Source organism: Lipophrys pholis (assembly GCF_963383615.2).
Source record: "Lipophrys pholis genome assembly, chromosome: 20".
NCBI lineage: Eukaryota > Metazoa > Chordata > Actinopteri > Blenniiformes > Blenniidae > Lipophrys > Lipophrys pholis.
Genome location: NC_137648.1, coordinates 11,277,485 through 11,291,491, shown reverse-complemented (window position 1 = coordinate 11,291,491; position 14,007 = coordinate 11,277,485). Strand labels below are relative to the sequence as shown.

The following is a 14,007-nucleotide window of genomic DNA, read 5'->3' as shown; positions in this document are numbered from 1 at the left end:
GAATGACTTTTGACTTTGCGTGCTCGCAGAAATACTACGTCGAAAGAGCTGACGGTGATCACTGAGGCACCAGCGACAAGTTGGAACTCGCGACGCATGCGGTGTGGGTTAGAAAATTGCATTCAATTACACACAAATTGGCAGATACGGAGTACAGAAGGTGGGAGACGGCTGCAGCGAGTCGGGTGAGGACAGCGGAGAAAGCCAGGCGCTCATCGGGACAACGCGGCACACCTGCACACAATTATCCCCACACTTTATCTGCCTGGGTATCAGTGTAGGCTGGCAGGCGTCGGATGCCAGCACACTTAGGTATACAGCTGTTTATCAACCTTAAAAGGGAGTGGAGTCTGTTGGAAACCGTCCGAATGCACAGGTGGCATGTTCCGATGTCTGCTTTTTTTTCTTCATTTTAGCCCGACTCGCTTTTAAATATAACACGCAAACCTCAAACCTCCGCTGTCCTTGCAGGAGCAGAAGACTAAACAGTGTTGCAGCTTCCTGACGACAGCCGAGCGTCCTCTATTTTTGGGGAGTGTTTTGGAGACGGTGGGTTTTACAAGCGCCGTTTAAATTTAATCAAGCTGCAAAGAAGAGCCAGACGATTCATTAGGGAGGAAGACTCTAAAGAGATGCTCAATATTGAACATAATAACCCTCAGAGGAGGGGAAAGAAGTCAATGAGGAAAGTCTCACATGGAAAAGTAAAGCTGAAATGTTTCCTCCATCCATTTACTGAGTTTTGCCTTTTTCTGTGGCTGCTGTCCATAATTGCCGACTTAAAAAAACAAACAAAAAACCTGTTCTTCTTGATTCTTTTCTATTAACAGTGCACTCCTTCAGGCAATACATAATCCAAAACCATACATGTGTCAGTTTTGGAGACACACCTTGAATTTAATTCTGCTTTCTATTCTATTTTGGAGTGACTGTCTTCCAACTGGTAGGATCAGAGGGTTTTGCAATTGCACTGGTGAATCACAAACCCAGAAAAAAACCCCTTTGAACCTTTCTTGAAAAAACCCACAATTGCACCATGATTGTAAAAGAATGGTTTTTATTTTTATCCGGAAAGCTTTCATCACTGACTGAAAGTTTAATTACTAGTCCAGATCAATGGGAAGAGGAACATTCATCTTCTTGAGTCAGTGCATCTTCCGCCGTGGCCTTTACGTCAGCCCTGGTTTACTTGTGGCCACGTTGGGGCATCCATTGGTTTGGGGTGTGGCCCGGGGGTTGCTCGGCGCAGGCGAGGGCACACAAAGACGTTTCATTAACACTGCGTTTAATCCAAAAGAACTTTAACAAGCACAGCGTGTATATTTTTAATGTCGCCTCCAAAGTGGGCCACACAAGAGGAGAGAGGTTAGATATGGCTTAATTTGCTTTGATCACGGGCGGTCTTTCTTTTCTTTTTTTTCTCTTCTCTGTTGTCTCAGAAAAGTTTGAAGACTCAGGAGCAAATTAATTTAAGTGCCGAGTGGAAAATGTAAGGAATTTTCAAATCTGACTGACTTCTAGTAAATTTGCATTTCTACGAGATAGAAAATTGGTCTTTTCAGCAACATTCTTTCAAAATTACACATGATTTTTTTTTCGCCGACCTTTCATTTCAATCTCATCATTAGGTGGCCATGAAAAACCACAGAGCCTCACAAAACCTTCCAGAAGTAGGTTGAGGAAAAAGACGAGGCAACCTCCGGTTAAAACTGTCCTCCTGCTGCCACCTCACAGCTTTAAAATACACCACTAATTTGCCTTTCCAAATTCAGCTTTAAGAAAACCTAATTGTTGCCCAGGCTCATTTCGCAAACAACAATTATTCCAGTTTATCTGACATGTGACATCTTTATACGTCCCTGCGGTCGTGACGTTAAGTGTGTGGCAAGACGCAAAAATTTCACAACTTCGACAGTGTGAACTATGATTTGTGTCTCGTATGCCACATGTGTTGTCGAGACCATAAACTTAAAGACTCCCCCCCCCCCCCCCCCAAAAAAAAAAAAAAAAAAAAAAAAGATCCTCGTGTTGTTTCATCACGATTTATTGTATTTGGGTATTCATCAGAATGTATGTGATCTATGGGTGTGTGGGGAAATCTGCTTTCCTCCCAAAGTCCAAAGACATGTATTTGAGGTGAATTGGTGGGCCCATAATCCTCTGAGGTCGGCTCCATTGCCTTTGTGCCTCGAAGCTGAATAAAGCCGTAGAAAAGAAGGATGGATCAGTAACATAACCGGGTATGAAAAGAACATTTTAGAGTGGCAGAGTCACTCAGAAGTAAATGTGCACATCGGTTTACCAAACTGTAAAAAAAAACAACAACTTGCAACTCAATTTTTATCAATTAAACAGCTGGGGGAGCATTTAACCACTAAGTAGGTTAATCGACAAACAGGTCAGGAACAAAAGTGGTAGGAAACAGTCTTATAGTGGTAAAGACTGGCAAAGAGTCACAAGAAAAAAAAAATTTTTATCTTTTTTTTCCACACAAATTGTGCAGAAGTTGTGGAAAACCTTCACAAAAATCATTATTCAAAATCAAGGAAAGTATTGGGCCTGAGTTAAATGAGTTTTTCAACCTTTTCAACAGTTTATAGCTTAATTGTGATCGGGAAAAAAAAAACTGTCTCCAGGGACTTAACGTACCCGTGAAAACATCAATCATTCATGATTGAGTTTGCAAAGAACTCGTATTGAAGTGAAAATAAGCAAAATACTTGAAATGAAATGTGCTGTCCTTACAGTGGGTCGACTGAAAATACGTCAAATATGTAATGTCGTGGTACCAACAAAATATGCAACAATAACTAAAGCAGTTCTCTCTGACCAAGAAAAGCCTGAGATTTTGTTTTGTGAATACAAATGAAAAAATAAATACACCCCCTTCTGATTTACATTAGATACGCGCCCCCTTCCACACACTCACACACTGTGTGTGTAAACAGTGTTTTTCCAAGGCAGCGTTTGGACAGATGTTGCTTCAGCAAGTTGTTTATCACAGTGAGCTCGAAACACAAATACCTGAAATTCCAGTCACTGTATGCTGTTGGGATCCAGCTGTTATCACCCCAAAAGATTAGGCTGTATTCCTGTTGTGTTTCGGTGCAGCCTGAGCTCCAAATGTAAAAGGAAAAGTATATATTTCCTCCCTCACTTCAGTTTATACAAAGGGACTCAGTCCAGTTCTGTCAGGATTCATTCTGGAATCTTTTAACATCATCCAGTATATGTGCAATACTTGAGTTCAAGCAGTTCATTTTCCAAGAGGACCGCATCAGTCCACAGCTCGTGAATCTGTCTGCAGAGAAATTTAATATCGTACTTGGCAGATCCAGTCGCTATGCAAAAGTATTTTAAAATTGTTTGTATTGTTTTCTGTTTACCTCTCCCCAGACCTAAACCAGAATTAGTTTTTTGCCAGTGAGAGTAATTACAATAACCGGTGTTGCCATGTGCCTGCATGAATGGCCTGGTACAGCCTGACTCTGTGGCTACTGCTGCAGCTACCAATGCACACATCACAAGCAGATCACACACTTTATTGGATGCAAAAATCTGATGTGTGTTTAATTAGAAGGGAAGTCTATTTAATGATGCATTGCACAATGACACGATCCCACATACTGTAAGAGCTGGAAAAGTGATCAGTGTTTATCCCAGTCTGGGGCATGTCAGCCAGCAAATCGCTGCTGTGCCAATGTCTGTGACATCACCTCTGTGTGGTCTGGGTATTTAATTCCTACCAAATGTGGAGCGCTTCTCGCTAACACATCATATTACCGCGCAGTTCCAGCAAATCCAGAAAATGCGCTCTGCCTTACAGTGCATCCCAGGAGAAGGTTGTTTTCTGAGAAGGCTCTGAAGCGTAGGAGAACTTGGATGAGACAATGTGATCTACCCGCAGCTGTTTCTGCCCCGCATTTCAGTTTTCGGGGGGGGGGTTATTGAAGCTAATTGAAATGTGGGGTCGTGCAGAGTTCGAAGGTGAGCGTTTAACATTTGGTTGTGACAGAGCACCGGAATAGCAGCGGCACTCCGTGGAAGCACAAAGGGCGTTCAATTTAACAACAGTGGCTAAATGGAAGCTCTGCAGTGTTTGTAGGTAGTGGAGTATTAAAATGTGCGCAACGCCGCCAATTTGCCATCGGCCTCTTTAATTCTGGATCAAAGCGGTGGACTGAGCAGCCATCAGCCTGATTACTACAAGCATCAGCACAGCCATCCCCAGAGCCATGCCATTAGCATGGTATATGAAGCAAAAAATCCTCTCTTGATCACAAGCAAATCAGCTAAAATACCATCCTCCCTCATTTCCTCCGACTTCCACGGTTTTCCAGCAGCAGTTTAATTAACTATTGCACTCAAAGACCCACCACAATATTCCATGAAGCCTTTCCAAGTATTATGTTAAAATCATCACTGTCGCATGATGTTAATCATGAGTCATATTTGCAGTGACACGCAGACGAAGTCAGGGACGGTCTCTGTGTACGAAAAGACTGATCCCAAAATGTGGATTAAAAAAAGGTGTATAAGATGGATAGGGAGAATGGTTAATAACGTCAGTGAACATACAATCTCAGTGAAATTATAAGTTGTTTTTTTTTTCTGTACGTCAGTGAATCTTCACTCAGTTAAATGTCGTAATGAAAAGATGCCTTGGTTCCCCAAACAGAGACACGATCTGGATCTTAGACCTGTTCCTCACAACCAAAAGCAGTAGAAGTATAACCTTCTAATCCCAGGCTGTCTCTTTTAACTCATGCATGATTTTTGAAAAGAAAAACATGAAAAGGATGTTTTAAATGAAGCGTCTTTGTTAAGGTAGAACTGAAGGTTAACAGTTTCTGGTTAATTGCCCACAGTATTTGAAGAGGTACACGATGAAATGCTTCCCTCCGCCCTTCCCTCCTTGTGATATCCATCACGTCTATATTTGAATGGTTGATATAATCTTTACTATCGATTGGCCTAGAAGTTTATTTTTGCAAGCTAAACAGACATCCCAGATTTCATAAAGACATTAAAAAAAAAAATGTGAGAGGAAAAGTTGAAGGTACTTGTCATGGTGGTTGCTGAACTTGACTAATTACCAAGCACAGCTCAGTGGTCGAACTTAATCCCTTACAAGGTCTGATCATTGTAAGTCTTTTAGTTCAAGGGTGTTTTGAGGAGAGTCAAGCCAAAAAGGTCCCTAATAGCATGCAATGAAACATTTTTGTGCTGCTTCATTGATTTTCTTCCATGAATAAAGTATCTGAACAAGAACTACACACATCAACCTTTTATTTATTTTTTTATTGAAGTGTTTTTTATGGGCTTTTTGCACAAATTAATCTGAGCTCAGTTTAATTCTTTGCATGACTAAGCAGTTTGGTAGTTCACAGTATCAGTGCAGAAGTAGAAGATTAAGGACATTAGCTGTTTATCGTTGTGTGACTATTTGAGAGAAGCAAAATTCCCTTTGTATCACATTCTGAATACAATTTTTGGCATTTGAACACAATCGTAGAGCCTTCACAGGATGAAGCACCAGCATCTTATACTATCACTGTATTCACAACAAAATAAAATGCCAACTAACCTGGCTAATCTTGGAAAATTATTAGATAAAAGTATTCAACATATATTATTTCTCAGTAAGATGTATGCAGTTACCATTAAAACTGAAATAATGGAAAATAGTGGAAATAATGACCATCATGCATCTTAAGTACTGAAACTTGTCTAATTTTAAAAGTTTGATTTTAATGCAAAGCTGCTCATGAATAATGGCGTAAATTCACTTATGGTAACAAGTGTCAAGACACTGAAGGCGGAAAGAAAAGAAAGTTGAGCGGAGAGAATTTGAGTTGACTCTGGCTGTCAGTGTACATTAGGAACTACCAAAATAAAAAGCCTTTGGACTTTAAAGACTGTATGTAATAAGAATGGCTTCTGGCATTTCTTTTTCAAGCTTGCAAAGTTGCGATTGGAAAAAACAAAACCCCTTTCTGGCCTTAAAGTTGAGATTCAAACACAGACACATTTGCTATGATAATGTATATCTCACAATATTCCCAGAAATGTCTACACATGGTGCAGCGATATAAACACCCAGATGATGTAAGCTCGATATTATAACAATCAACATTATAAGTGCAGCTTTATTTTGAGGTTTTCTGTCTGACTGAAATGTCACCTATGCGACGTGCAAAAATGATATAAGTTGCAGGTGATTACAACAGATGTATGCAAAATATGAACATGAGAGGGATTTAATGTACAAAACAATCTTTATGTTCATAGTATGAGGTGCAGGTTTGTAGTTCTGAGAGGGCGCAGCCACTAACACTATAATACAGTAGCATGCATTTCAACCTGAGTTTCTCCAAAAAAACATACAATGTCTTCAGATACTTACGTTTGAATAAATTCTATAGCATAAGCAGGTATTGAGAATGTCTTCTTGGACTATGTGCCGGGTTGAGCTCCAATGGATGTCTAGCGCCCTCGTGTGGGCCGGATCGCAACATTACATTAAGCTATGACCCATCATTTATCCCCAAAGAACAACCTCCTCCTTGTTAACGATGCATAATTATTGTAGCTCTGAAAATAAAAATACTTTGTATTCTACTGTATAATAATTTACATTGCAGTCAAAACACACACACACACACAAACATCAGTAATATGTGGACCACCCACCACATACACACGCAGCAAACGCTCACACAAAGCACGGCGCACGCATGTTGTTCGAGGTTGACAAAGTGTTGAAACAAAAAACAAAATACAACTCAATAAATATTTGAACAACAATTGCATGAGTCCTCAAGTTCTCACATAGTACAGCTGCAAGCAGAGTAAATTAGGTCAATTAACAGCTCCACTAATAGTATGACCCGATTACAAATTCTAAAGGTTAGCCCACTTCTCAGGCAAACCTGAATAACAGCAGTTCTTTTTTTTTTTTAATTATTTTAAATAAAAGTTTATAGTTTTAGGTCCAGATTGTGAGCCCAGATATGATCGGTGACCATATTGTAAACACAAATACAAAAATGAATAAATAAATCTTTACAAATATTGTCTAAAAACACTGCATCGTGCACTCACAACCCAGCAACACGACTTTACAGCCAACCTGAGTAGCTAAGACTAAAACATACCCTCTATTTTACATTGTTCATGCAAAATTATAATGTTTTACTTTCATTAAACTATCTTTGTGAAGGCTGTTCTATGTGAGGGTGATTGGGACTGATCATCATGGCCTTGTTCTTCCAGGAATGTTACATGTAAATCCTGTTTGGATCCTAGTTTGTCGTCTCAAAGAACATGAAGTCCTGCATTGAAAAAGGCAAGAAAGGCGTGTTAGTCGGAGAAAAAGCACAAATGAGCATCGATGTGAAGCCTAATTCGGAGGAAAATGTATCAGTAAGTCAAAGTGAACAGTGAGAATATGCCCTGAGCTTGACATTTCTGCGAATGCACTGTGCCGATCTAGAAAGTCCCTCTGACAAGCGGTTTGGTATGATTGGGGTGGTTTAAGGTCACATTTCCCCACAAAATGTAAGCCAAGTGCTACATTAAGAAGTGGGGACATGAGATTTCCGACTCGCAGTGACAAGAAACATACAGTTCCTTCGGAAAGCCGGGTCATATGAGGCTGCACTGTCTGTAGTGGCCACATTGTGCTTGACAGTTACTTTTAAATTACAATGTGAAAAACCCTCAACTACATCCTATGCAGTATATTGAGCCTCAAGTCTATCATATTACATTTTATTTTGGCATTTTGATTACCATTCATCAGTATAAAACAGATGGTTGATGTTACACTTACAATGAGGAAACAGGCACCGATCATTACGGCTTTCATTCTCACATCCAAATCCATTGGAAACTGGATACCAAAGTTGTCCGAGTCCGTGAAAGCTTCCCGAAGAAGCCCCGTCCATTGCTTGCTGATTTTGCCAATCTTACTGACTTCATCCATCGTGACAATCTGTGGATGAAGTCACAGAGAACGACAAATTGCTGACATATGCTGCATGGGAATAGAGATCAGTTCCCAGACGTGTCTGGATTTACTGAAGGGAGTTCATGGAACAGTTCAAGATTTCAGGGTTGGTGTTTTTTTTTTTCTCCTCCGTTGCGACAGTAATCTGAGTTCTGTATCCCGTTCAAAGCAGCAAGGGATGGTAATATCATGCTTCACTTCCCCCTCCTACGTGTCTGGTGAAAGGTCTGCACCACTGACCCAAATCCCCTTCACAGCTCAATCTAATAAAACTAGCTGAGCCATGGAACAATGGGCACACTGTACCACACAAGAGCGTGGCCTGTGCAGCGGCTTCGGCCAACTGCAGCCCGCTCTGATTGGAAACATGTTTCTCACTTCAGAGCGCGAGAAGGATCCCCTCGCAAGAGAAAAAAAAAAAAAAGAAGAAGAAGAAAGCTTCATGTCCGGAGGGCGAGAATGTGACCGTGTAATGTTGTGTTTTCACAATTTTAGTGGATTCCCATGTTTAAACAAACTCACCTCAAAGTCAACATCTGGAAGGCAGCTCCATCCGCAGAAGGGCCCGTGGATCTTCAGCACAGGCTCGTTGTGCTCGTTTGCAACAATAAATTTTGGGGAGAATGGGTGCCACTGTTGCATCACGTATCCCACTGTGTTCCCAGGGGGAGCCTGCACCTCCAGCTGGGCCAAGCATTGCAGAAGAACAGAGTGTGACTTGGAGACATACCTCGTTTTTTTTTTTTGTTTTTTTTTTTTAAATACATGTACAGCTGGAGGACACAAAGTGTAAGCCAGAACAAAAAAGGACCCAGAACACTGTAATTTCATACGCACAGCGACGGCGCGTCTGAAAGCTCCTCAGCTCACCTCTTGTAAACAACAGGGGAAGAAGCACGACATGCATTTAAGCGGTCTGGTGACTGTGATGACCTCTTGTCCGAAATTGTCGAGGACGTGGATGGTGAAGGGGCGCAGAGGGCCGCAGCACTGTCGACTTAGACAGTCGTTCTCCTCCACGGCGTAGAACACGTTCTGACCCACGCTGTTACGGACTTCGTACTTGTTGTTACTTTCAAATCCAACAAGAGCTGCACGATTACGCACAAAAGGGAAAGCACACACTGAAATGCTGCTGTTCTGTTTGCAGTGAACAAACCACCAGGAAGCCAGTTTGCATACCTTCAACCAGCTCTACTTTCTGTTTGATGAGCAGCTGATCCACCTAGAAAAAACCACAAAGAGATTTACGTCAGATTTATGCTTTGTCAGCAAATATTTGATGCAAGCATTCACACATTTTGCACTCGGCTTGTAAATACCACACTTCGGGGTGATCCAAAGGGGAAATTCAGCATGAAGTATTACTTCTTTGTGAGTAGCGCAACATATTGTTTGCATTTGCAGGTACTTTTTAAGCCGTATCAGTTATTAAGGCATGCGGAAAGACTAAATGTGTGCGCGGTGCAGCTGTGATGAAAGCGTGAGACAGCAGCAGCGGGTTCCTTGTTCTCGCTAGGTCTTATTCACAGGAGACATTTTGACTTCTCACAGCGAATGCATGAGCCGTGACAATGCGAACCAAATGGAATCCAGGAAACTATCATTCACTTCTTTACACCTTTCCCACAGTGACATGTCAGAGTACCTCGTGCTTTAAGATCAGTGCATTGGATGTTTTACCTTAGCAAGCACGTACATAACAGTTGACAAAGTGCATTAAAGCTGATAAAGATAGAATCTACCGTGTTTAGTTGAGAGTAAAAACTAAAACTCCTGGACCAGACGTGGGCATTGTTTGGTCCGTGTGAGACATGAGGTCCTTTGCCTGTCCCTGATTAGCCTGCGAAGTGTCAACCGGACACCAGGAATATATTGATCAACACAATGGGTGAAGGACAGCTTTATTCAGCTCTGTTTATGATTGTTATTGTTCATTTCGCTGAACTGGCAGGTCATAGTTTGACTTTCCTTCATCAATCAAAACAGAAATACAGGAATGTGACTATTGAAGAGTGAAAATAGTAGCTCATCAAAACCGTGTGACATAATGAGGAGTGTATTCATACTGGCGAGAGTAAAATCTTTGTCTTGGCTCATCACAGTACTCCTTGGATTCCATGTGGCTCTCTCGGAAGAATTAATAACTCACTCCGTTCCTAGACCTTTTATGATCTGAAGAAAATTTCTAAAACTACAAGAAAATAAAGTTTTTCCCACAAATGATCCAGGACTTCGTCAGTGTGAGCGGTCAATCACAGTCAGGATTCATTAGAGTGTCACCATTTGTAACATGCACAGTGTAATATTGAGGCATTGCCAGATATTGACAGTTTTCTTGGGAGAAAAAAGGGAGGAGAAGCACTCACTCATTCCACTATTTTGAATGTTTCACAGCCATAAAGTAACAAAAAAATAAAGCGACTGAATTATAGCAACGATAATATTTTATTGGTCATTATTTATGTGTTCCTGTCACATCCAACTTGCTTGTGAACTACAGTGCATGCCCCGTGAGATGTTAAATACATTGTGGCATAATTTTAATTAAGGTGCAGTTGTATTTGTATAGCAGATTTTCTTCTGGGAATTGAGAGGCAGTGTTGGCATAATTGGTTCAGTATATTTTCATAATGACTTGGTAGAGCTAACATTTCTTACAGCTTGTTCTGTCGTCACTTGCTTAATGGCATTAAGACCATTAAGACATTGGAACCAGCAAAAGGTGATGATAAACAGAAATTGAGTTAATTATGACAAAACCAAATGTTTTGTCAGTGTTTTGACCAGCCCTCACAAAACAAACAAATAAACAAAAAAAATGTTTATTATAATCAGAACTACCCTGGATCCAGTAAGTAAATACACGTTTTGGAAATGTTGTTCTAGAATATTCAGCTTTCCATCCTCTATGTTGCTTTTTCCAATCTAGGGTCTAGAAGGCGAGGCATTCAGTCCGTTCAAATCAATAAGCTGCTTTTTAATCATAACAGGTTATCCTGGAACGGTTTGAAAGATCACCGTCATCTTCCAGATACATAACGCCATTCAAATGTTGAATGGCGTTATGTATTGGACTTGACCATTTTGATTTGCAGGTCAGCAGTAACATTTTACACACACAATACAGACAAAAGAAGGCCTATTTCAGTAGCCCAGTGATACACGCAGAGTAAACAGTAACTTCACCTTTGCTCTTCAATGCTTAAGCAGCAAAGCAGCTTTCACACAGAGACTCGGCAGCAGCACTGTAAGGAGATTCCCCTCTCTATGCTGGCGTTTTACACACACACACACACACACACACACACACACACACACACACACACACACACACACACACACACACACACACACACACACACACACCAACTACCACTACCACTGCAGCTGCTCAGTATGTGATTTTACACAGCGAGCATCCAAAGCAAGCAAGATGTCTGTTTGTAGTCCCGCCCCTTCACACAGGCACCATCTCACCTCATTTTCTCCTCTATTGGGACCACCACGGCCAGTAGAGACACAAAACAGCTTGAAAGAAACCTCTCACTCTGACTCTATTGCCCCACGGCTGACTTCGCAGACATCTCAAATTTCCCATTGTGTAGTTAATATCTATGGCATATATACGTATCTCTAACATATTTCCATAACTGTAGAGTTCAAACTATCCACAGCATAGCCACACAGTAGGAAATGGGGAAAACACCCAGTTCAATTCCAGTCCTGTGATGAGCTTTAAACCTGTACCAAATGTTTCTTCACCCAAACTCAACTGGTATCTACTCACAACTATCTATAACCCGACACTGAATAGAGAAGTTATATAAGACAGATCTATGGATGACTCAAACTACTGAAACATAGTAAAAACATTCCCACAGAGAATAAACTCATTGGAAAAGTTTACATTCTTGTGATGCAAATTGCATATGTGTCAACATGTGCCTAAAGCATCAGCATTATTTTGAATGAAATGAAACCTCCAACATCATCATCTGATTGCTCAGATCCATCCATCAATATTCTATACCGCTTTATTGATCTTAAAATCAAATGGACTGGAGCTACTGGCAGCTCATTATGAGCATTGTGGGAGAGTTCATCACAGAGCAAACACTGGATGGTTTTGGACGGTGAGAGAGACCTCCTGCACCCACAGGGTGGAAAGGTCTGCACAGACGGGCTCTCAGTACACCACTACACCACTGTGGGACCCGTATTGTTACGATATTTGAAATATTTATTGGGTAGAAAAAAGAAATCTAATTCGAGGCAACGTTAATGTGGAAAAACTACAATTGTGATTTATGTATTTGAATTAATATTATGCACAAATCATTTTACAAATAAATATCAATGTATTGTGTTTCTAAGGAATAAGCAATAAGTAGATGATATTAATATATTTGATACATAACAGTACATATAAAATAGATTCACAATGTATGTTCTTTTCAGTCATAAGTGATTGAATTATTGTGCTCATCAGAGAGAAAGCTTTTTTTTTTTTTACATTTGACAAATCCATACTTTATACAGGGGGTAAAGTTACTGTATTACAATGTAGGATGTTTACCTGTGTGAGGTATTCTAATCCCGGTGGACAGCCTGGTATTTCTGGGTTGGGCACAGCGTACATGTTCATGTCTGAATGGACAGAGACCTGTTGATGACAGACGGGCGTTAAACGGTGAAATGGCTCCACCTGCTGGTTCTTTATGGCACTGTCATAAACAAATGGCTACAGACGGCAGCAGATGGAAAGCGGTCGCTGTATTTAGTCAAGCTGTACAGATGATAGATGAGCCCGGGGCGCCATTGTGTCTTCGTTAGACTGGATCAGCTGATAAAGTGTGAAGTAGTCATGTTGTTAGTACTCCACAGCCAAGCTGCACATCTCCATGGTGGGCGACAGAGCTACTCTTGGTGGTCTCTGGAAGTGACGACCCTCCGACGAGGGGAGAAATCCTCTTACTACCTTTGTTTGCACATAAACAACGAGGCCCGGAGCCGCACACTGGAGACACGGAAACTAGGTCAGATCTGGGTCTGATCACGCTCAGTGTGTTTGCTGCCTGTGGATGTTTCCTCAGAACGCCGAGGTTTGATCTGCCTACTTTTACATCCAGGGGGGAGGAAAGGGGGGTGGGAGACAAAAAGCAACGAGCGACGCGGAAATCTTTCTCCCTCCATTTAATCTACGAGCCGCGCGACACACAGACGATACAGCGGAATCAGAAATACTCACCGATTTTCAACCTGACACTTAAAATAATAACAGGCCACTCCGGAACCAAACCCAGGGAATAAACCTTTGCGCTGATTGGCCGACGGTGTTACACGTACCACCTCCGTGAGCCAATCAGACCACGGTTGGACAGAGCACAACGGAAGTGAATGACTATAGATCTAAGTATAATAGATCGTCATTTTAAACTAAAGTGTACTAGATCATTAATAATACATGCGAAGTTGATCCATCCCTCTAATAAAGGGTGAAGGTAGGGAACCCTATCCGATCCATAACAAGGCAACCACAGAGATACACAACCACACACACAGTCACACCTTTATTAATAAATTACAAATCCTTTATTTTGGACTGGGAGAAAACTCATGCAGACGTTAGGACAACATGTGGACTCCACACAGACCGTAGACCTTCCCTGAGCATCTTTATTATATTGTGATATTTAAAGGCATGGTTGTGTCATGGCTTTATATTCTTGTGATTTATGTTGATTAAATCAATTAGTGTAGATATACTTAAAAAGCATTGCACTGTTATTAGTGAGTTAGTCTATCAGTTTTATCTAACCTGTGACCCTGAGTTGAAAAACACTCACTGGCCATGCGCATCATTATTCATACTAAAAATTTGAATCTGATGTAACATTTAAAAACAACACATCATTGGTCAATTTAAAGTCACCAGTTAGCTTCACTTGCATGTGTTTGGACTGTGGGGGGGAGTACTTAAGAAAACTCATGTG

General features: G+C 41.0%; 1 protein-coding gene across 1 annotated transcript; it reads right to left on the bottom strand.

Moving 5' to 3' along the window:
* Positions 1-6,133: 6,133 nt before the first annotated feature.
* LOC308125410 (phospholipid scramblase 1) lies at positions 6,134-13,327 on the bottom strand. The gene is made up of 7 exons (XM_080489117.1): positions 13,263-13,327; positions 12,591-12,677; positions 9,194-9,236; positions 8,882-9,102; positions 8,534-8,695; positions 7,835-7,996; positions 6,134-7,334 (listed from the first exon to the last, which is right to left on the bottom strand). The coding sequence occupies exons 2-7, from the start codon at positions 12,657-12,659 to the stop codon at positions 7,305-7,307; spliced, it is 687 nt and encodes a 228-aa protein (XP_080345243.1). The 5' UTR covers positions 12,660-12,677; positions 13,263-13,327; the 3' UTR covers positions 6,134-7,304.
* Between the last annotated feature and the right edge of the window lie 680 nt (positions 13,328-14,007).